The 24,332-nt window shown below is 41.2% G+C and overlaps 1 protein-coding gene across 1 annotated transcript; it reads left to right on the top strand.

Annotated features, from left to right (window-relative positions):
* The first annotated feature begins 19,000 nt into the window (after nt 1–19,000).
* On the top strand, nt 19,001–20,063 carry LOC147618703 (uncharacterized). The gene has a single exon (XM_086774465.1). It carries the CDS (start codon nt 19,436–19,438, stop codon nt 19,784–19,786), a length of 351 nt encoding a protein of 116 aa, XP_086630591.1. The 5' UTR covers nt 19,001–19,435; the 3' UTR covers nt 19,787–20,063.
* The last annotated feature ends 4,269 nt before the right edge of the window (nt 20,064–24,332 follow it).

Below are 24,332 nucleotides of genomic sequence, written 5' to 3'. Positions count from 1 at the left end.
TCTTCACTCAGAAGGATCTCAACAAGCACCAAAGAAGGTGGATGCAGACCCTCCAGGAATTTAATTTTGAAATCAAGTACTGCCCAGGCAAAGAAAATGTGGTAGTAAATGCCCTCAGCAGAAAAGCCTCCTTGCTTGCAATTACTATAGTGTCAAATCCTTTGATTATTGAAGCAAGTGAGAAGATCATGCAGGATAGATTCTTTGGCCCTATTGCTACCCTACTTATGTAGGAAAGCAAAACTCCATTGGAGTTGAACCGAGTTCAAGGGTACAGCCTGGATGATGGAATTATGTATTACAATTGCAGGCTATGCATTCCCAATGATGAGGGAACTAAGGGTCAAATTCTGAATGAAGCCCATGACAACCTTATTGCAAGACATCCAGGTTTCATCAAAACCTACATGTCTGTGAAGAAAATCTTCTTTTGGCCTGGTCTAAAAAAGGATGTACTTAATCATGTACGTCAATGTCTGACCTATCAGAAAGTCAAGGCCGAGAGAGTAAAAATGCTTGGGAATTTACATCCATTAGACATCCCCTAGATGAAGTGGGAATGCATCAGTATGGATTTTATTACTAGATTACCCTTAGTGCAATCAGGTTACAACTCCATCTTTGTGGTAGTCGATAGACTAACCAAAGTTGCCCATCTGATTCCAGTAAAAGAAACTTACACTGCAGTGGATGTGGCCAGAGTGCTCCTCAAGGAAATCTTCCGATTGCATGGCCTACCTAGAAGAATAGTAAGTGATCGAGATCCCAAATTCACGTCAAGATTCTGGACTGCATTTTTCGAAGCAGTAGGAACTTTCTTGGATCTCAGCATAGCTTACCACCCTGAGACCGATGGTCAAACAGAAAGGGTGAACCAAGTAATCGAAGATATACTTCGATCATGCTGTGTGGCAGGGAACCCAAGAAGTGGCTAAGCTATCTGCACCTAGTCAAGTTCGCCTACAATGCTTCTTATCACATAAGTATTGGGATGAGCCCTTTCAAAGCTTTGTATGGACAAGATTGCTTAACTCCATTAACTTGGTCCGACCCATTGATTAGGGTCCAGATATCCAGATAGATGCTTGATGACATGGAGCAGCAGATGCAGTCAATTTGTAAAGAAATAAAAGCTGCCCAAGATAGACAGAAGCAGTATGTAGATAAGAGGAGGACAGACAAAAAATTCAAAGACGCAGATATGGTCTTCATTCGGGTACGCCCCAAAAGAAGTTCTCTATCTCTTGGGAAGTACAAGAAGTTATCCCCCAGATATTGTGGACCATATCTGATTACAAAGAAAGTAGGTGACTTAGCCTACGAGCTTCTTCTGCCTCCTCATCTCAAAGTAGATAATGTATTTCATGTCAGCCTTCTTAAAATATATATACCAAGCCCGAATCATGTGCTTGATGATGAAATTTTAACTTCTTCAACCCAAGGGCAGATGGAACTCCAACCTGAAGAAATCCTTGATGTTCGAGAAAAGGTTCTCAGGAAGAAAATTGTGAGAGAATTATTGATCAAATGGAAGTTTTATCCTTTTGAAGATGACACCTAGGAGAAAGAAGCCGAGCTGTTTTGCGAGATCACCCCCAATTTGCGAGATGAGGACATCTCGCGTTTTTCAAGTGGGAGAGAATGTAAGATTCCTCCCTAGCCTCTCAAGATGACTAGCATATTCCCCTATAATCAAATCCCTCTTCAGAAATATAAAAGATCTTGTTTCTACCTGTTTTGGTCTAGAGAGAGAAAATATTATAGAGAGAGATTATTCAGATTTTGAATAATTTTGGATGCAAAATATCTCTTCTTATTAAAATAAACTCCCCCAAAACAAAAGTTCAAAAAGATTTTCAGAAGGTGCATTAGAAATCAATTATAATCTGTTCAAAAGGCCTTATCCTAGGGGTCCAGATTTTCTGAAAATTTTAAATTAAGGTTTTGAGGGATCAATCAGATTCATCCAAATGTGTGGAGAAGATAAATAGAAGAAATAAATCCCCCAAAAAATGAGTAAATACTCACATAAGATGAAGAGTGGACTAAGGACCAAAGGAAATACTAAAAAAATAGATTTTTGACACCTCACAATGGGAATTCCCCCCTCATGAAGGAGGTGCCTATTTCACATGTGTGGTGGAGTTTTAAATTATCAAAAATTGAGATATTTCATCTCTCCTCTCTCCTAATTCAAGTCTAGTTCCAAAAAGTAAGCTACTCCTCATAGGAATTCGTGTGACTAGTTTTGAATTCAGTTAAGCAAAATACTCAATGAATGAAATTCAGTAAAGTAGTAATTGAAATATTACCCTTCGAGAAAGATAGTTTAGGGAGAACCTTTCCAGACTCAAACCTTGAATCAGACTATGACCAAGACGTAACTCCTTCGTTAGTTTCAAGAATAGATGATGTGACCAGTTCAGTAATCTATACTCAAATAACCCACCGAATCTGAAACTAAGTTGAGACCTTTGATTTTGATATGAGGATCAAGATTACAGAATTCGAGGAATTCTACTTGGGAATCCAAACCTGTGATCTAGAAGTATTGGGATACAGATTTAAGAAATACCCATTGTATTCAAAAGAAATTCAAAACTGAAAACTTGCATAGAAACCTTGTTTTCTTAAAGGACTGTCTTACGCCGCTAGAATGCTAGAGGGAGCATTTGGTATATGTTTTTTTCTAAGGGAAGTTCGGTTGCAACAGCTGGCACTAGGAGTGTTCAAAGGACGTCTCACATGGCAAAAACCTGCCCAAGTCTTGACCAGCCTGGGTATGGTGTAAAATGGTGTGCTTCCGGTACGATGGGCAAGGGACGACAAAGTGGTCCCTGAGTGAAGTGCCAGGACACCTAAGGAGGATCCTGGAGGGTTCTGACCCAGGCGATGCATGGGCTCGCGGTGCTTAGGACACCCATACGTATGTCGTGGAAGATGTATATATGAATGATGATAAGAAAATTATTGTAATCTGTTACTGGATCTCGTTGTTGACCTGTTGGTCTCAACAGAGAGTCCAGAGTGATACTATTTTGTGAGAAACAAGGATTGAATGAAAATTTTGAGTTATGACATCTGTAACCAGTAATTGTTTATCAATGGATTGTTTTATAAATTAAAGTTTAAAGAGGAGTGTGTGAGTATCTGTATTCTAAAGCAAAAGTTAAGAAAGGCTTTTAATTATGGGTGGGTGAGTACTTGTCTGATTCTACTATTCCAGTGGTTGGGCGGTGGCTAACCCATGGGCCGGATGGGGTTAGGCTGGAATCAGTAGAGTTTTAATAATAAAATTGATTAATAGGAATGCGCTTAGAACTCGAGTAGTTAATTAGAATCCTGAAGACTTCTCTAAAGAATAAATCAACGGCTTTGCCTGATTCTTTTCACACACCTTGAGACAGACCTTATTCAGTTTAGCCTAGATGGGAACGTAACAGAGTGCTAGTTCTCCTACCCTTGGGAATCTATGGTGGAATCCTTGGAATGGATTGGCTCCAAAAGAATCAGGCTCATTGTCACAAAGGAACCATCTCTTTCCTAGACCTTCACGGGAATAAAGTTCAAGGGATTGGAATTTTCGGATCCCCAGTGCTGCAATTAGTCAAGGCTTCTAAATTATTAAAAGGGCTCAGAAAGAGGCAAGCTGTGTATGTCGTTAAAATGAATCCAATAGACATAAAATGCAAGGCTAAAGAACCAGAGTGTTTAAGTGAGTATGCAGATGTGTTTCCTGAAGAGCTGACTGAGATGCCTCCGTCTCGTGAAGTAGATCATGAGATCGAATTAACCCCCGGAGCTCAGCCAGTGGCTCAGCGTGCATATAAAATGCGAGTTCCTGAAGCCATAGAACTTAAGGAACAATTAAGACAACTGTTAGAGCAAGGATTTGTCAGATCCAGTGTCTCACCTTGGGCTGTGCCCGTTCTCTTTCAAAAGAAGACAGATGGAATGTTAATACTTTGTATAGGATTGAATCAATTAACAATTAAGAATAAGTATCCTATTCCTAGGATTGATGAACTTCTGGATCATTTAAGTGGGACCCAAATGTTCACAAAGATAGATCTCAAATCCGGGTACTACCAGATCAGAATCAAGGAGCAGGACATCCCAAAGACAGCATTCAATACTCGCTATAGGCATTATGAGTTCACCAGTCATGCCGTTTGGATTGACTAATGCCCTAGTGACATTTAATCGTCTTATGCAGGATATTCTCAGAGAATACTTGGATGATTTTGTTCTTGTCTTCTTTGATGATATCTTGGTATACTCACAAAGAATGCTGCAGATCATGAAGATCATGTGCGCAAGGTCCTAGAAATCCTAAGGAAACACCAACTCTTTACAAAGAAGAGTAAGGGTTCTTTCTCTGTTGACCAGGTGGAATATTTGGGATTCATAGTGTCAGGATAGAATTTCTCCTGACCCCGCAAAGATCCAAGCAGTAGTAGAATGGCCAGAACCCAAGACAGTAAAGGAAGTCAGAGGATTCCTAGGGTTAACCGGATGGTATAGGATCTTTATACCTAGGTATGCTCAGATAGCATCCCCTTTAACTAACCTTCTCAAGAAGAGTACACTTTTTCAGTGGACTGCAATGTGTCAGAGTACCTTTGACAAGCTAAAAACAGCCTTAGTAACCAACCCTGTCAGAGTACCTTTGACAAGCTAAAAACAGCCTTAGTAACCAACCCTGTCCTTAAGTTACTAGATTTTAACAAAACCTTTCAGGTAGTTACTGATGCCAGTGGGCTTGCCTTAGGTGGTGCTCTTATGCAGGAAGGTCATGCAGTGGCCTATGAATCCAGAAAACTTAGAACACATGAGAGAAATTATGCCATCCATGACTTGGAGTTACTCTCAGTAGTCTATACTCTTAAGTTGTGGAGACATTATCTCTTGGGACAAAGGTTCATCTTGATTGACAGATCATCAAAGTCTGAAGTGGATCTTCACCAAAGGGATCTCAACATGTGTCAAAGGAGATGGATGCAGATGCTGCAGGAATTTGATTTTGAAATTAAGTATCGACCGAGGAAAGAAAATGTGGTTGCAGATGCACTCAGCACAGAAAAGCCTCCTTGCTTGCAATTATAGTGGTGTCAAATCCATTGATCAGTGAAGCAAAGGAGAAAATCATGCAAGACAAATTCTTTACCCCCCTATTGCTACCCTTCTGATGCAGGAAAGCAAGACTTCTCAGGAAATGAGTCCAGTTCTTGGATACAAATTGGATGAAGGATGCATGTATTATAATAATCGGCTATGTATCCCCAATGATGAGGGAATAAAGGGAAGAACTCTAAGAGAAGCCCATGATAGCCTGATAGCTGGACATCTAGGGTTTATAAAAACCTATAAGAAAAGCTTCTTTTGGCCAGGACGAAAAAAGGATGTACTTGATCATGTGCGAAAATTCTTAATGTGCTAAAGAGTCAAGGCAGAGAGAGTCAAGATGCCAGGGAAACTACAGCCTCTAGATATTCCACAGATGAAGTGGGAATGTATTAGTATGGACTTTGTCACTGGATTACCTTCACTACAATCAGGTTACAACTCCATTTTTGTGGTAGTTGACAGGCTAGCAAAAGTTGCCCATCTGATTCCAGTGAAAGAAACATACTCTGCAGTGGATGTTGCCAGAGTTTTCCTTAAGGAGATCTTTAGATTGCATGGTTTAACCCTAGGAGGATAGTAAGTGATAGAGATCCCAAATTCACATCAAAATTCTAGACTGCATTCTTTGAAGCAGTAGGAACTTTCTTGGATCTTAGCATAGCCTATCACCCCGAAACAGATGGCTAGACTGAAAGAGTGAACCAGGTAATTGAAGATATCCTTCGGTCATGCTGTGGGGCAGGGAACCCAAGAAGTGGTTTAATCTAGACTCAAGAGTGCATCCAAGCTTACTTGGGCGCACTCTAGGAACTGTTCACACGAGAGCAGCTCACCTCCAGGAGGTGTCGAGGGGAGTTCAAGCCACACATGCCTTATCCCCTAGTCGGTGACCTCCGATGGATGCCCTTTTTTAGTCTTTTTAATTTGAAGTTGCGTATGTATATCCAAACTCACCGGGCTAGTGGTAGATGTAACCGGCCGTTTCAACTGAAGTTCAGAACATGCACTAGTGGAGAACAACAGCGGGTGTGAACTGCTAATATCTCCTCTAGTGGACGACCAGTTGGGCTAGCTTATTCTCGTGTGAACAGGCCCCTAGTTAGTGAGAATAACATCGAGGGCAGCAATGGAACGTTTCTCATGAATAAACACGTGTACCAAAAACGTGTATACACGCCCCTGGACATCTCAAAAGAAGAGGAGTGGTGGACCGTGGCTCGTGGGCTGGTATTGAAGCCAGCGGACAGACAGACACGTGGGCCCGTTGGTACAGCTGCGCAATGCGCTCACGGCTCTGACTGCTGGGTCCTTGAAAGGCTACACAGTAGGATATAGCCAGCGAGGGACCCTACCCTACGCCCACCGGGCCCTGCTGCAGAGCCTGCACAGATCGAATTTAAAGGAAAAGCTGGCCCTCGAGACTCGAGTCGCCACAAAATCAAATCCAAGCTTTACCGTTCTAGCGGGCGTCGTGACCCCACTAACTGCAATTTAATTACCGCCCGCCCCATAATTCAAAAAACATATCGGTACTATTTAAGGTATTATTTATGATTTTGTGGAGGCTGTATTTTTCTCATGATCGTGATTCGTCTCGCTGCTCGAGCCTGCGGGCTCCGGAGTCCGGAGTGCCCGCCCCTCCAATGCATGCGCCGTCAAACTCGCCACATCATGAGTGGCTCTCGCAAACCTCGTGATTTGTCGCTCGTCAGCGAAATTGATGATGTTTGCCCTGCCCTTTTTCTCCTTTTCAAACACGGCATTGGAATTTGGGCACCCGGTTTAATGTATATTTGAGTCCCAAGGGTCCAAATTTTCGGGGAATGTATATATGTAAGTCCTTTACCCATTTTGCCCAATGCCTGCCCCTGCACGGTGCTGCTGCACTGCCCCTACCCGTGCACAATCTGCCCCTTCGTACACCCGGCCCTGAGGACATGGTTTTAGAGGCGATTAGAGGAGATGCTAGAGGTGCTGTTCCCGCCACTCTCATAGAAGTCCCGTGCACAATCTGCCCCTTCGTACACCTTGCCCTGAGGACATGGTTTTAGAGGCGATTAGAGAAGATGCTAGAGGTGCTGTTCCCGCCACTCTCACAGAGGTCGATTGGTGGCCATCTGGTGGTTTCTGCTCACACTTTCTACATTAAATTACCTATTCTCACTCTGCATTTAATTGCCAAAGCCGAAAAAGCTATTGGCTCGGCTTTTGCCAGCTCATAAACTGCCTGATGGTATTCCTGACCCACCGGTGCGTCAATGGGTTAGAAATACCACCAGTCAACCACCACTGGTGGTACAACTACTCAGTTGCGCGGGAACGGCTCCAGAGATGTTGGGGGGGAGGCGGGGGGGATCTGTGCGTAATAGAATAGATTTGAAGTGCATTTTTTCCCAAATTTTTGAGGAGATATTGCTCGTCCATGCTCGTCGCCTCGTCGCGGATAGGAGTATTATCAATATGATCTCCTTGGACATCCAATTTTTTGGAAAGCTACCCAGCACCACCTATGTGTAAAGGTGATAAATATCACCTAAAGGTGCACCTATAAGCTATAATCCCAGGGCCATGTGGGGGTGGCTGTTCACACGAGCAAAAACCAAGGGTATCGAGAAGCTATTTTTGGTTCACACAAAAATTAAAGGTCTCTTGCTAAACAAACCGAACAAATGTAAAACTACTACCTACACAAAGATGCTTGGTTTCCTCGTAGGTTGTGATTGCATATGTGGATACCAATGCTCAACTAGCAACCAAAACTATGTTTCCATGCTAGCTGTTAGCACATTCATCCCTCGGTTTCTTCCCATTTCTGGTGTCCTTTTGGTCCCTTTTGCATGGCCCTTGCTTGTGGGTTGGCCACCCCTTTTTTATGTATTTTTCTGGGATTTTCCCAGCTTTCTGGCATTTTCCAGTCGGCCTGTCCACCAGTAGTCCCAGTCGGCCAGCTTACCTCTACTATAAATAGTGGGTGGTGGCCTCTCATTGATTATTCAGTCTTGTACATATTTGCTCCCTCACTTATGAGACTAGTAGTGTCTCTTGCTTGGGACTGTTTTGCTTCAATATATTTAGCATAGTTTGCTCCATATCTCTCTCTCTCTTGCACTCTCTATTCAGCACATTCTAGTAACCCTTTGCATCCGCTCTCTGTGCACTCTTTCACTAGCAACCTGATTTTTGCAAACTGTTGCTGGATCGATTTTAAATCCCCAACCTATGAGTCCAACTCACAACCATGGTTTCAACCTCTTCACTATACCTACATGGATTACTCAAATTTCAACCATAATGCTCTTCACTATACCTACATGGATTACTCGAATTTGGACATTAGTTTTTCTCCATCGCTCTTCTCGTTACTTTTCTCTGACAATAATGTATTTTAAAAAATATCTCTGACATTGTAATTTTCAACCCCCTAAGCGCAAAAACTAGCCCAAGGTGAGATTGCCTTTGATTTTCAAGCCTTGGACAACATTGGCGATGGGATGCAAGATTCTAGTTGGTTAGTATCGAGCTTCTAATGTGAACATGCCCATGGAGGAGGTACCTAAAGCAGCTAGAAATAGTGGAGCCCTTCAAGCAATGTTGAATTGTCTTCTTTTTTGAGAGCTTATGGTTGAAAATTGGGCCATGGTCTACATGGCCAAGTGATCTCAATGCAAGGACAACACAATTTATGAAGTACGAAGGTAGTTAACAAATTTGGCAGGAGTGGTCTTGATAGAAGTTGTACTTGCTTTGATAGAGTATGTATAGATTTTGAATGTGCATTTTGTGAAAGGTGGTTTTAAGATTTTGACAAAATTTACATTACAAAGGTGGTTTTAAGATTTTTGACAGAATCTACATTAACAAAGGTGGTTTTAAGATTTTTGAGGTGGTTTGAAGAATCTACCCAAACTCTTGGTTGCACTTAGAGCAGAGACCTCCAAAGTCCATTTTTTTGCTTGCATTAACTGAGCCAATAGAGTGTGAGAAGTCATAGTAGCGCTGCCACATCCAAGCACAACCTAGGCCATCTAGAGGATGACCAGGTAATGCACCACCAAGAGGTGACCACCACAAGCATGACTACTTCTCCCCTTGGGCACTGTTGTGCAACGAATCCCCCACTAGGCTCCCACCACCTCATGGTGTGCTGCTCCCCAAAAATACTAGCTGGGGGAGATGAATATGACAAGATGCCACTCTAACCTATATATGGCTCCCACCACCTCATGGTGTGCTACTCCCCAAAAATACTAGCTGGGGGAGATGAATATGACAAGATGCCACTCTAACCTATATATGGCTCTTTGGCTTCCCATGTTTCCACATGTGGGATAATTTTGCACACTTACTAGCCCTTTCATGCTTGAATTACATCCAACGCCATCCTCCATTCAAGCCACCTATGTAGACAAGAGCAAGGGTTTCCCAAGACCACAAGCCCGAGCTCTGATACCATGCGAGAAGAAGTCATAGTAGTGCCGCCACATCCGAGCATGACCAAGGCCCTTAGGATGACCAGGCAATGCACCACTAGGACCACCAAGAGCCAACTTTCCCCCTTGGGCACTACAGCAAATTCCCACGAGGTTCCCACCTCCTAGTGTGATGCCTCCCCCCCCCCCAAAAAAAGAAAAAAGAAAAAACCCTGGCTTGGGGAGATGATTATGACAAGGTGCCACTCTAACCTATATATGGCTCTTCGACTTCCCATGTTTCCCACTTTAACCTATATATGGCTCTTCGACTTCCCATGTTTCCCACTTTAACCTATATATGGCTCTTTGACTTCTCATAATTCCACATGTGGGATAATCTAGCACACCTTCCAATCTTTTCATGCTTGAATGGCATCTAGCATAGAGACTCTAGGGTAGTAGGGATAGTAAAAAGGCATGTTCACATGTGGGATAATCTAGCACACCTTCCAATCTTTTCATGCTTGAATGGCATCTAGCATAGAGACTCTAGGGTAGTAGGGATAGTAAAAAGGCATGTTCACATGCTTCCCTTTGGTTGAGAGGGAACTCGTGATGGTTGTTAATGTTCAAGCACTCATAATAAATGAACACATAATGCATCACATAAAAGGAAAAGTGCTTGTAGGCTTATGAGTCACAACTATATAAGCCTATATTGTAAATTGTAGTAGGTGTTGAAGTGGGGCAATTGAAGGAACCGTTGCCCAAAATTAAATCATTTGTTGAAAACTGCAATTGGCATGTGAATAGGTTGAGTGTTGAGATTAAGCAGTGCCACAGTACGCATCTTCAAGGTGATATCCTTGATGATGATGATGTAGTGTAGACCATTGTTGAGAGTTGAACATCGTATTGTCACATTGAAAACCATTCAGTATCATGATCATTTCGATCATGATTTGCTATAAATATGAAAATTAGATGAAAAGAACTAACCAATTTTGAAAGTATAGTTTTAACAACCATCGAGACTATTTCTTGGAGACATTGCCCTTGATAATAGGTAAAAGTCACTGTCACCCACGCGCCCCACCAAAGAGAGACTTCTTTGACATGTGTTGGTGGAAAATTTTGTTACCAATATTGCATGTTATTCCTTTCTAGAAAGATTGATGTGACATTGTTGCATGTGAATCCTTTCTAGAAATATTGATGTGACACCATCTATGCCACCCATTCATCTATTAATTAACTCTTTCTTCATATGCTTGAAATTGTATTCCATTCAATGTCTACCATCCTGTTTAAACCAAGAATGGGATAATTACATTGACTATATTGACAACTCTAAAGCTCTACATTCTAGACAAATATAAAGTTCACATCTCTCAATATTAATAATCAAGTTTCAAACTTCTTCGTAGAATGTCATCATCTTTATAAAGGTATTGCTAACTGTCGACCAACAAAGAAGTTGACTCTCAAGTCGATCATGCACTAACTATACTTACCCATGTAGAAAGGCATTTCTTTAATATAAACCTTTTCCCCTAAAAATTATCTAATGCAATGTATTCAATATTGCCACTGGTAAATGTAATCAATATTAAACCACTAGTAAATTATGGTGTAGACTTTTGGTAAAACAAGGTGGGTTCTATTTTCTCTCCACATATTCTTTGCATGGGTGGATTTGTCTAAGTGGAGTTCTCTCTCTCTCTCTCTCTCTCTCTCTCTCTCTCTCTCTCACACACACACACACACACACACACACACACACACACGTGCGCGCGCATGCATGCACGTGTGTAGGTGTGTGCATGCATGTGTGTGTTTACACCTATGCATGTGCGTGCGTGTGTGTGGTGTGTGTGATATTCACCCTTTGATTTTATCGCTTATTACCTTTCCCTATTTCAAAACCCTCTACAATACAAGAGCCCTAGATTTTGCTACCACATACAATGAAAACTCTCTCTCTCTCTCTCTCTCTCTCTCTCTCTCTCTCTCTCCCTCTCTCTCTCTCTCTCTCTCTCTCTTTGTTTGTTTGGGTGGATGCATGCATGTGTGCTCCCTCTCTCTCTCTCTCTCTCTCTCTCTCTCTCTCTCTCTCTCTCTCTACAATACAAGAGCCCTAGATTTTGCTACCACATACAATGAAAACTCTCTCTCTCTCTCTCTCTCTCTCTCTCTCTCTCCCTCTCTCTCTCTCTCTCTCTCTCTCACACACACACACACACACACACACACACACACACACACATGCATGCATCCACCCAAACAAACAAAGAGAGAGAGAGAGAGAGAGAGAGAGAGAGAGAGAGAGAGAGAGAGAGAGATGCTCCCTTTTCACCGTTTATTAGGTCTTGTTCATGGTCCAAAATTGCCTAGTAATGGAAACTCTGTTTAATTTGGGTTGGGAGATAATGTTAACTTTTCTCTCAAGCTTCCTCGAGAAAGTTCATGATGATACTTGGGGTTAAAGCAAGTAGGAGGGTTAACTTGGGGGGTAAAGCAAGTAAGAGGGTTGACTTGGGGGGGTTCAAGCAAGTAAGAGGGTTGAATTGGAGGTTAAGGCAAGTAAGAGGGTTGAACTGGGGTTTAAAGCAAGTAAGATGGTTGAACTTGGGGGTTAAAGCAAGTAAAAGGGTTGAACTGGGGGTTAAAGCAAGTAAGAGGGTTGACTTGGCCTTGGGACCACCATGTAACTTACAACAGGGTGGTTAGTCCTAGACTCTAAGAGGAAAGCCTTAAAGTTAGACTATAGAGTTAGCCTTAGACTTAGTAGACGATGAATAGTTATCTCACCCTCAAATAATGTATATCTAAAAGAGGTAAATTGTATTATGAAAACATGATGTGTACGAGCTTGGTTCCAAAAAAACTAAAAAGTTGCAATGGCAATGAGCTTCTGTTTCTAATGGAAAAGGTTACAAAAAGGGCACTTGCGTAGTCCTTTTATGACTTTTATGGGTGCCAGTTGTCGTCATGGGTTTGGAACATTCTCTTTTTGCACACAGCTTTCTAGATTCTCATTGATAGTATATCACATTTGAGAGCCTTGTCAAAAATGTACTTGTGCTATGATGTGCAAATGTCTCTAGCCACTTGCCTTTTTAGATGGTTCATATGTAATATTCTTGCCTCTTGAATAGTGTTTCATAGGCTTCCATCTCCTGCGTCCTCTTTTGAATCGATGACCTTGATGATGTTATACTTCTCATGGCTCAAAGATCCACGTTAATGAGACGTCCTCATAAGGGGAAATTATTTGTACACAAGAAGCCTAGAACAATTCTTAGTTTGATGTGTAAGAGGGGATTCTTAAGATTATGCGTATTTTTGATATCCTTGTAAGATTTGTCACCATTGTTCCATGAAATAGTTTAGCATTCAACCTCTACCTCTAATCCATGAGATGACCCACAAACTTTAGATATTCATGGATATAGGTTCATGCTTGATGGGATATACTACTAGAAAACATGGTGAAATTAAAGCACTGGTTGAGGACTTTAGCTAACATAGCAGTCTTTTATTGCGTTAAGCCATTGTACTTACTGAATCATTTGACCATATCATAGGCATAGAACCACTTGTAGTGTAGACATGGGGATGAGCTCATGGATAACGTTTGGCTTGATATCCTTTTAGTCGATATATTATTGAAGCCCATGATGCACAACATATAAATTTTCTTAGGACTCCCTCATTAGTGGCATACTCGTTTTGTGATAAAAAAATAGCATCCCATTCGTGCTCCTTCATCCTATTAAAAATCTTGTATACTCACTAACTCTCCTTGGTTTTGGGAATGTTAACATCTTGTACCCCTTTGGGGCATTAGTTAAGTTGTTAGATTAGGGATAAATTTTACCATTAAACTTTTTTCTTCCTTTGATTTGAATCGTTGTGCTTGTTGTTCCTTAACCTACTTCCTTCAAACTTCTTAACAAGATTAAACCGTTATGTTTGTTGTTCCTTGACCTGCTTCCTTTAAACTTCTTAATAAGATTAAACCGTTATGTTTGTTGTTCCTTGACCTACTTCCTTTAAACTTCTTAACAAGATTAAACCGTTATGTTTGTTGTTCCTTGACCTGCTTCCTTTAAACGTCTTAACGTGATTGAAACCTTGTGCTTGTTGTTTCTTGACCTGCTTCCTTCAAACTTCTTAAAATGAGATTTAAAATAGTTGTTGGCTCAATGTGATAAGAGGGGTATAAATTTCCTCTTTTTGCATTCTACTGTGACTTTTCATCAATGAAGTGAGCAATATCCCTCTTGAGCTTATCTTTATCATCTTTTCTAATATACACAGCCCCCCTTGATCTCAACTGTTACACATCTTTCAATCAAATTGGAAGAGGATGTTCTTGCCTTGGTGTAGTGCATACAAGTTGAATAATTAGATCCACTCAATCCTTTATTTTGATGTCAACTATAGGGTTTTGCATTCTTAGATTGTATTTTATTCCTTCACGTGTTCCAAAGTTTACTCTCTAACTACCAAAGGCCTTTCAAACTCATGAGCATTATCATTGTCTCCACCATGACATTAACCTCATTATTCCTCCAAATCCTTTCACATCTCCTGTGCTCTCCTCCTTATCCTTGTCATCCTTATTCCTTTTGGTGGGAATGTCCCTTTGGTTGAATTTTTAGCCATTTAATATTTAATGACAAGAGTTTTGAGATGGGAGTAATGGAGGGAGACCCTTTTCAAAGTCAATTGGTTAAAATTTTAGCCCTATCCTCAAAAACCAAGGCTAATGTAACAAGATCCTTTATGAGAGAGAGCAGAATGGTTCATGTGACTGGGACACATACCATATCTACATATGGAAAAGGAATGAAAGCCTTAGGCAAACCCGAGAACATACCATATCTACATATGGAAAAGGAATGAAACCCTCAAAGTAAACGTGAGAACATGGGAAACTCATCCCATGAGTAGTGGACCTTTTGCTAAAGACTTAGTCACCACCACAAATGACACCTAAACATGTGCCTCACATGTCAAAAAATGTTGGAAGGAGTGTGAGAGCTCTGAGTTTCTTCGCTCCCAAAGTAAAAAGACTCCAAAAGGATGCACATCCTTGTAACCATGGACATCCTCCCAACTAAAATAGGCATGAGATATGCCACAATGGATGGTGGCAAGGAAATTTCTTTGGTCTCTATATGAGCGGTGTTGCAATGTAACGTACACCCAAATTTAAAGGCAATATCCGTAACACTTTTTGGTCCTATAATCACTGGACAGATGTTAGGCTACCCTACTTAGCCACCCCGCAAAAGCCATTTGCACACATTTCTCCTTCTATAATAGCATAATAGATTCATAGAAGTGGACATAAGGGTGCTTCTTAAACTTTACAAAGCTTATAAAGAGTAGAATATAGAGACAACAATGTAGAACTTTGTAGAGTTATTGTGTAGAGAACTTGAAAATCTATTGACTTCGGGAGGCCAGTACTTTGGAGAAGAACTTTGTTAACTAGGATTATCTATTCAGGACTGAAGGCACTCCAGCAATTGTCTTACACCCATGGAAAGACCTGAAGAAGAGCAAACCTCCACACAAGTCCCTCAAGGGCAAAAGAAGTTAGTAACTCCCCCACCTATAAAGAAGCCCATGGTCAAAGATGAGACACACGCTACAACCCAAAAAGCTATAAAAACCAAGGGCCGAAAAAAAACTTAAGCTTAGGGGATTGATTCGGTAATGACCTCAAAATTTGACATATATATGGAAAGAAACTCCCTCACTCGAGGCCACACTAATAAGAAAAGAGAAAAGAGCCCAAAGGCCCCTCTGCCACATAACCTAAGAAACTACCACATGACAAGGCCTACAAGAGCACACCATGCAACGACCAAGGGAGTCCAAAAGGAGTATGCCATTCCGTAGTAGCTAATGGGATCATTGTCCTCAAATGTCAACTGAATGGACATCAAAGGATGTGAGTGATAGCCGGGCTACTGTTGAAAGCTAGAGCTTAATTGCAATTGGACAAAATGGACATCCAAGCTAGATGTATAGAGTTGATCCAACATTTCGAGGCTCAACTCTCCCAAATCCACACAAATGCATGCACAAAGGGTTGCCTAGAATATAGAGCAGTATCCCTATTTTACAAGAGCAGATTAGATTAATGGAGGCCTAGATCCATGAGACTTTAAGGTCTAAAGAAGCATTACTAGAAACCATAAGGGAGATGGAAAGAGCACACTTAGAAGCCCATGCGGTAGAGCTTGATAGGGTCACATCCTAGCTCATGGACAACCATAAAATCTTGAATAGAAGGAAAAAGAGATGGCCCTTCAAGCCTTGCAAGAACAACAAGCAGCGGTCAACCTTCTTAAGGTCATAGAACTTAAAAAACTATGAGTTTAGGAGGCCGATATTTGGGAGGAGGAATTTTGTTAAACCAAGGACTAGAGGCACTCCAACATTTGTCTGCACCCATGGAAAGACGTGCATAAGGGCAGCTTCACACAAGTCCCTCGAGGGAGAAAGGAGACAATCACTAACTCCCCCACCTATAAAGAAGCCCATGGTCGAAGAGGATACACAAGCTATAGCCAAAAAAGTGACAAAAACCAAGGGCCGAAAGAAAAAGCTTAAGCTTGGGGGAATTGAATTGGTAATGACCTCAGAATCTGACACATAACAAAAGGGCAAAGAGCTCGGAGGCCCCATCTACCAACACAACCCAAGAAACTACCACACATGACAAGGTTTTTAAGAGAGCACCATGCAAGGACAAAGGGATTTTGAGAGGATGCATGTAGTTCAACAGCTAATGGGACTATTGTCCTCGAAATAGCCTACTGAATGGATAGTAAAGGATGTGAATGACAAACTGGGCTACCACTGCTAAAAGCCAAAGGCTTAACTACAATTGGACAATCGGATGTCCAAGTTGGATGTATCGAGTTGATCCAACGTTTCACGGCTCAACTCTCCTAAATCCACATAGTACATTCACAAAGGGTTGTAGAGAGTACACAGTGGATGCCTATTTTACAAGAGTAAATCAAATTAAGGGAGGCTTAGATCTGTAAGACTTTAAGGTCCAAATCCAAATCATGGCTCAACTCTCCCAAATCCTCATAGTACATGCATAAAGGGTTGTAGAGAATACACAGTGGATGCCTATTTTACAAGAGTGAAGAATACACTCAGAAGCCCAAGCACAACATGCAATAGAGCTTGATAGGGTCACATCCTAGCTCATGGCCAACTAGATAATCTTGAACAAAATAGATGAGGCCATCGGCACACTACATAAGCAAAAAGAGTCGGCCCTTTAAGCCTTGTAAGAATAATAAGCAGAGGTCATCCTCCTTGAGTCCAGCCACATCACTAATACCTTGCATCCATTGGAAGTAAGCAAAAGAGATGTAGCTCTTAGAATTCTATAGCAAGAAGTGCCCCAAAGTCCATGAGCCTAAAATTAGTCGAGTTGACTTAGGCCAATGTGGAAATGGATTAACTTTGCTGATCCTAGAGGTGGTAGTGCATCTGCTTAATCTGGTGCTATGGTATCGCTCATGTTCTATGTTATACGCCTTGAACCAACCCATTGAACTGTCACATATTCACTAAACTCTGTAGAAAGGTGCCAAAAGAATACATACACCTAGTGAACATGATGATTTTCAAGGGAGACATCTGCAGAACAGATATCCCATAGTTTTGAACAACCATGCATGGTGTGCCATATTGAAGAACCCATGTGTAGAGGATGATGTAGAACCAGTTATTCTAAATGTAGATCAAATTTATAGAGCTGGCTACCATAGTAGACACCATAATGGATCATGTAGACATGGATTCTTCAACGAAGAATGCCTTGTAGATATGCGGGCAATATGCATAGCTCTCCAAGGTTTTCCATTAACTAGTGGTACTTCTTTACCACCATATTATGGCACAAATCGAAGAGCAAGAGGCATCCAATGCACTATTTTTTACTACACTGCAAGTGGCTTACCCTACTTTCGATAAGATGGAGGATGATGAGGCTCTTGCTTTTATTGATGACAGTTGGAGAGGATAGATTACCTTGACGAGCATAGAAAGTTGGGAGGGTCGGACCCTCAAGGACCCAGTAAAGAGCCAACAAGGATGTTGAGGATGCTAGCAAGGGTTAATAAGAAGGGGACAAAGAGCCACTAGCACTACGATTCCTTGCTAGAGAGAAAAAGGGTTATTCATGAACATGGAGATGGAACCACCTCTAATCTGAAACCTCCTTCATCTCACTTTCTTTGACTCAAATTCTATAAATGTAAATGCAAAGACAGGGGACGATGAGGAACTTGGGAAATAGAAGCCTCAAGTGGATTTCTTGAATTTACTTGATATCTTTATCATGCTTTTCTTGAATGCATCTTTTCATTGCATTGTGTATTGTTACTACGACTTTCTAGTTGATTGACATAGCTTTGTTCAAGTTGAGAGCTGATAGTGGCAATTGCTCTAGTAGGATGGAAGACTCTGTTGACAAGAGCAGTAAAATAGATTTTTAAAAGGGTTTTATAGTTTTTTTAAGGGAGAGGTGAATAATTTAAAGTGTGAATAGTTTTAAAAGATGGGACATGCTTAAAAGCTATTTGTAAGGCCTTCAATAGTACTTAAGCCCCAACTTTTTGTTGGAGGTTGTGTGCTCAAATGTTGGAGACATGACCACCTGTTTGTAAAGGGAGAGCCTCTTATGGATTTTGTCACATGTAGATGGAACATGCAAGCATCGTACTTGCACTTTGAGGTCACCGATCACAAAAACTATTCAACATCCTCCTCTCAATCTCTCTTGTATAGAGTTTTGTAGATGGCACTCTGATTTGATTGTGATTTTTGGTGGGATGCTCTACTAGGTTGACTGTAGAGGTTTAAAGTCTTTGCCCTTAGATTGCTGATTGGGGCATTTGCCCAATGCTCTAGCATGTCATGAGCTATTGTATGTAGCTAAATTATGTGTAATTTTTTGCACTTCTAAGAAAATTCAATGGCATTGATGTGTGCCATTGTGGTGCTGGTGTGTACACAACCAAGAGTTTCTTCACAAAGAGCTAACTTGTCCAAGCCCACCAATGGATTGAGGAGCAGGAATACCTGCCCTCCAAGCAACTCTACAATAGTGAGATTTGTTAAGAGTTACTTGCTCTCCAAGCAACTCTACAATAGTGAGATTTGTTAAGAGTTGAAGGTATGCTCAAGCCACCCTAAGTGTGTAGTTATGTTATTGTGGTGAGATCCCACATTGGGATAATTTGCATCATCTACACATCCCACATTGAAAGTCATAGAGACTCCTAGTGACTTACTTTCTTGTATGCATGGGGTCATTGGTATGCATAATCTACACACATGGTACACCACCACATTATTTGGGAGTCCTACTTGTATGCCATCATTGCCGTGTGTACACACGATTCTCTCGAGATTACCGACTCACATGGGTCATGAGAAATGGGTTGGGTACCCTTGCTCCACATCAGGATGTCGTCTGGTGCCTTAAAAATTCCTTGTCACGGTAATCTAACTACTGTGCGTTAGGGGAGAAATGAATTCCCAACTCTGTGATGCGTGATGGCTCACTCATAGTCAGGCTTTTCTCTCTGTGCCCTCTGTGCTGCTCTCTCTCCCTGTCTGTAGCCATGGCAGGATATGGAAATGCATGCAGATGCGCCTTCTCCTCTATCATTATTGTATAAGTCGGCTTATAGAGAAGCTCTGTGGTGCCTTGGCATGCGTGGGTCTGTATATTAGATTGTAGAGCTTTGCTGAAGCAGTTTTTGGTTCTCTCTCTCTCTCTCTCTCTCTCTCTCTCTCTCTCTCTCTCTCTCTGTCGGCTGCACAGAGGCTTTTCTGCTGCTTTAATGGCTTCTCTTACGCGAGGGATCTCCTTCAGAAGGCAAGGCTCCTCTGGCATGAGCTGGACGGACACTTGGTCCTTCAATGAAGAAGGTGTGCTAGTTCGAACAACTAAGGATGAGGTCCATGGCCAGCGCTTTGGAGGCTCTGCTCTCTCTCGCATTCACGACCTTCAAGATGAAGAGGAGGCCGGACCTTCAGCTGCTGCAGGTTGTCCGTCCCCTGCAGCTCTTGGGCGGAGCAAGAGTGTGGGCAGCGCGGTGGCGGCTGCTGCTAGTGTGAACGCGCCTCAACGCAAATCTGGCCTCCGGGTTGTGAAGTGGCTCAAGAAGACATTCAACAAGCTGAAGAAGTAGCAGCATTGGATTTTATTCTGAAGCCCTCGGATCTACCTCTTTGGCCATAGCTCTGCTCTTCTGTGAGGGGGTTAACTCCTGCACAGGCAGGCAGTGAGAACATGGTGAAAACGTGTTTGTTGGAAATGTATTTTTCGGGCAGCTGCCTGCTGTTCTATTGATCTGCAGATCAAACTAGCATGCGTATGTACAAAGCTATTTTGTCTCATGTAGTCTTGTCCAGCCTGTCTATGCATTTTACAGATGCTTAATCTTATGTCAGGTAAATCTTATATGATGTCTAAAAGTTAATTATGGACTTAGCACAAGGTGTTTCGTACTAATATTGGGGGATAGGTAATACGCAGGCGTCGATTTTATTAGTTTGCTTTACATTGTGTTTGTATGTGAATACTGAAACATTATTCGCCTGCTTTACATTGTGTTTGTATGTGAATACGGAAACATTATTCGCCTGCAGGTACTGTGCATGAATTTTCAAGTTATTGTTTCACACTTTGAAAGATGCTAAATTTTTGGCAAGTTTTGCTCACAGGTCCCAACTATCTTCGCTTGGGTGTTCGGTTAGAACTTGGTTTGAGTGGGCATTGGGGCTTGGCTTGTCACATCAAAGCCCAAACGTGACTTGTCTAGATCTCTAGTTTTACATGTTTTTTTTTTGATAATTCTACATACAGATCTTTAACGTGTGTATTAGGTGTGCTATACTCGAAAACTAGTAGATATGGACACAACACCCAGGCTCCCTTGTTGGTTCTTTTCAACCCAAAAATTCGGTTCTTCTCAACCCAAAAAGCAAGAGTGGATCAAGAGACAAAGAGCATTAATTCTTGTGCAAAGGTCTTAGAAACCACTTCGATGGAACTTGAGGAGGAAACCCTATCAACAGGAATCCCCAACTTAGCTATTTCCCCAACTTAGCTATTTCAGAATTTTCGATGAGGTGCTTGAAGGTGTTAAAGGTACACATTCTACTGTCTCAACACTAGGATCTCTCAAGCTCTTGTAAAGTTGCCTAGAACACCAAAAATGTGAATTCGCAATGGTGACCTCGCCTCAGTAGATAGCTTCTCGCTTGAACGATCCTCAACTCTAAGGACTCTGTCCCCTAGATTTGTCAATGGCATGGACATGTGATAAAGTTAATAGAAAGACAAAGAGCATTTTAATGTGGCCCAGCAGTCACTCCTTGCGCAAGCCATTTGCGCCCAGTTAGAGAAAAAAAATAATACTATTGCACTTGATACCTAGCAACAAGAACAAGCTTTGGAGGTTGACTTTAAAATCCATGGGGATCCGCCACCTAGATCGAGATAGTGCTTGTGCTTATACACAAAGGTTGGAGGGGCTAAGGGCACAAATGCAGGATTACAAGGGTTGCTACTGCACTACACAAATAAGACTCAAGGTCATAAATGAGTTCCAAAATAGACTTCAAGAGTAGCATAAGGATCTTAAGAGGGTTGTCGAAGTCGATGACATGACCATCGCTAACTAGAGTAGCAATTAATAGTGGCCGAAGCTAGGCCAAAATAGGAGGAGGTTCCTCCTAAAATAGAAAAAAAGGTTGACATCTTGTGATGGATGTTACCACCAACATAGAGGACCTTGTCACTGTTGAAAAATAGGAGGAAGGATTGTAATGCAACACTTAAATCGCATGGATTTGGTAAATGCTTCGAGGCTTACACTTCCTTGCATACATGATGCTTTCATGAGAGTGAAATAAGCACATTGGTAAATGCTTTGAAGCTTACACAATGCACCTTGTATACACGATGCTTTCACAAGAGTGAAATAATTAGCACTAAGTAATTTAGTGCTTAAGTATTAAGCAATGTAAAGAACACTATAAACACCATGATTTACCTTAATGCAATTAAGAAGAGTATATGAAGTGATTAAGTACTAAGCAATGTAAAGAACACAATAAACACCATGATTTACCTTAATGCAATCAAGAAGAGTATATGCCGACAAAAGAACCACTAAGTATAGTATATTGATTTGGAAAGGACAAAGCTTACGCATAGCCTTCTCTCCTCCAATACATACAAGAGGGAGAGCAATCCCCTTTTCCACAATTATCTCAACCCCTCTTAGATCTACTCCACCTTTCATAACTTCATAGGAGTGGCCCTAGATTAATGGGATTGATTGCCACCTAGATTGACACATAGGTTAGACACCTACACTCACTAGACCTTTTCTTAAGGCTTAAATTAATTCTCCTAGAATAAACACAACCAATAAGGTTATGAGATGGAGATCACCTAGATTTTAAACATCCTCTCTTGATCTACATCCATACCATGTAGGATGGATAGTCAAGGAAGTTACATGTAGTCAAGGAAGCTACAAAGAGTCACACAGACTACTAGACATAATTAGCATAAAGCTTTAAAAAGTGAATTAGTGGCCACGTTAGTCTCATGATGGTTGCTCTCGGTCTTGTCTTCAGCCTCTTCTTATTCTCATCTTGCTTCTTCTTGTAATAGAACTTGGCTTCATGTCCCTTTTTCTTGTAATACTTTCAAGTCCGGGACCTTCTTCTTCTTCTCAATGACAAGAGTTGTTTCACTTGTAATTTGTGAAGTAGGTTCCTTGGAAGACTTCTTGCCGTCCATCTTGGTTTCTTCAAGAATCAAAGAAGAGGTAATTGATGCAAGAGTCATGTTGGATTGATTTGCAAGAGCAGACACTACTCATAAGCATCAAGCATGCTAGTAAGTAAAATGAAGACAACTTCCTCATTAATATTGACCCCAATTCCATTGAGCTGATCTATGAGACTTCTTACATTGTTAACATCATTAGTCACTTTATCTTTTCATCCATTTTAAGTCTATACAATTTCTTTCTAAGAAACATCCTAGTTGTTGTATTAACTTGACCAAAGATTGATATAAGACGGTTTCAAGTTCCATGAGAACTCTTTGTAGAGCTCACTTGATGAATTTGTGATTGCATTGGTTGTATCAAATGGTTGGGAAATGCAACAAATGGATGTAAAGAATGCATTTCTAAATGGTGAAATTACAAGAAGAGGTGTTCATAGAGAGTAGCCACACGATTATGTATAATCCTAATTATCCCACACATGTATGTAAGTTGAAGAAGGACTAGTATGGATTGAAGCAAGCACCACATGCTTAGACAGACAAGATAAGAAGGTGTCTCATGAGCATTGGGTCTCATGTGTGAACATCAGATTCATCACTATATGCAAAGAAGGTAGCACCTGGTATTGTGGTGATTGTCATCTATGTAGATGACTTGATTGTGATGACATGTGATTCAAGCAAGGATGTTGCTGATGATGTGAAAGCTTCATTACGTGGTGGATATGATACGAAAGACTTGAGATATGATATGAAAGCTTCATTACGTGGTGGATATGATATGAAAGACTTGAGAGAATTGAAATACTTTCTTGGAATTGAAGTGGTGAAAAAAAAACGAAAAGCATTTAGTTGTTTCAAAGGTAGTATGCATTGAATATGCTAGAAAAGCATGGCACAACAAGTTGTAAGCCAATGAGCACACCAATCAAGCAAAATGTGAAGCTAAGGGCTAATTGTGTGGTGAAGAGATTGAGGATGTGACAATGTATAGAAAGATGGTTGGTAGTTTGATATACATGACTATCACTAGACTGGGTTTATGCTATGCAGTTGGGCTTGTGAGTTAGTTTATGCAAAGCCTAAGGAAATTGCATTTGGATGTAATGAGAAGGATCTTGAGATATATAAAAGTTATACCACATTATGGACTCTTTTATGAGCATGGCAATGCTGGGTGTTCATGGATATACAAACGCAGATTGGTGGGCAGGTAGTTCTTATGACAGAAGATCTACTAGTGGCTATGCTTTCACATTGGGAAGTGCAGTGGTAAGTTGGAGTAGCAAACAACAACCCATAGTTGCTTTATCTAGCATAAACGCCGAGTATAGAGGAGTAGGTATGGCTAAAAAAGCTGCTCGATAGCAAATGTGATGCAAAAGTTTTCATACATTGTGACAACATGAGTAGCATATAGTTGGCAAGCAATCTGGTTTATCATGCAAGGACCAAACACATAAAGGTCCACTATCATTTCATCAGGGAGAAAGTTTTGGATAGACAAATAGAGGTGACATGTGAAGACTGAAGAGCAAGTTACAAATATCTTTACCAAACCACTTGGTAAAGAGAAGTTTGAGTGCTTCACAGAGAAGCTTGGAGTACATGAGATGGATATCGTGAGCTTAAGGGGGAGTGTTGGTAAAGAGAAGTTTGAGTACTTTAGAGACAAGCTTGGAGTACATGAGATGGATATCGTGAGCTTAAGGGGGAGTGTTGATAATGCAAGCTCATCGGGATCTGGTGAATAGCGGTACCGTGTTGACCCCATTCTAGAAGTGTGTGTGTGGATAATAATTGCCATGTCTAGCTGGCCAAGTGTATGGACATTAGCTTTAGGTTATTTCAGTGTGTGAACTTATCATTGGGAAAATGTGATGTGTTTTGTGGAGTGCAATGAAGGAAAATGTGTTGTGTTTTAT

This window comes from Cibotium barometz, chromosome 34, assembly GCF_041138505.1.
Source record: "Cibotium barometz isolate CiBa-2024 chromosome 34, ASM4113850v1, whole genome shotgun sequence".
Classification (NCBI taxonomy): domain Eukaryota; kingdom Viridiplantae; phylum Streptophyta; class Polypodiopsida; order Cyatheales; family Cibotiaceae; genus Cibotium; species Cibotium barometz.
This window is presented reverse-complemented; position numbering and strand designations above follow the sequence as displayed.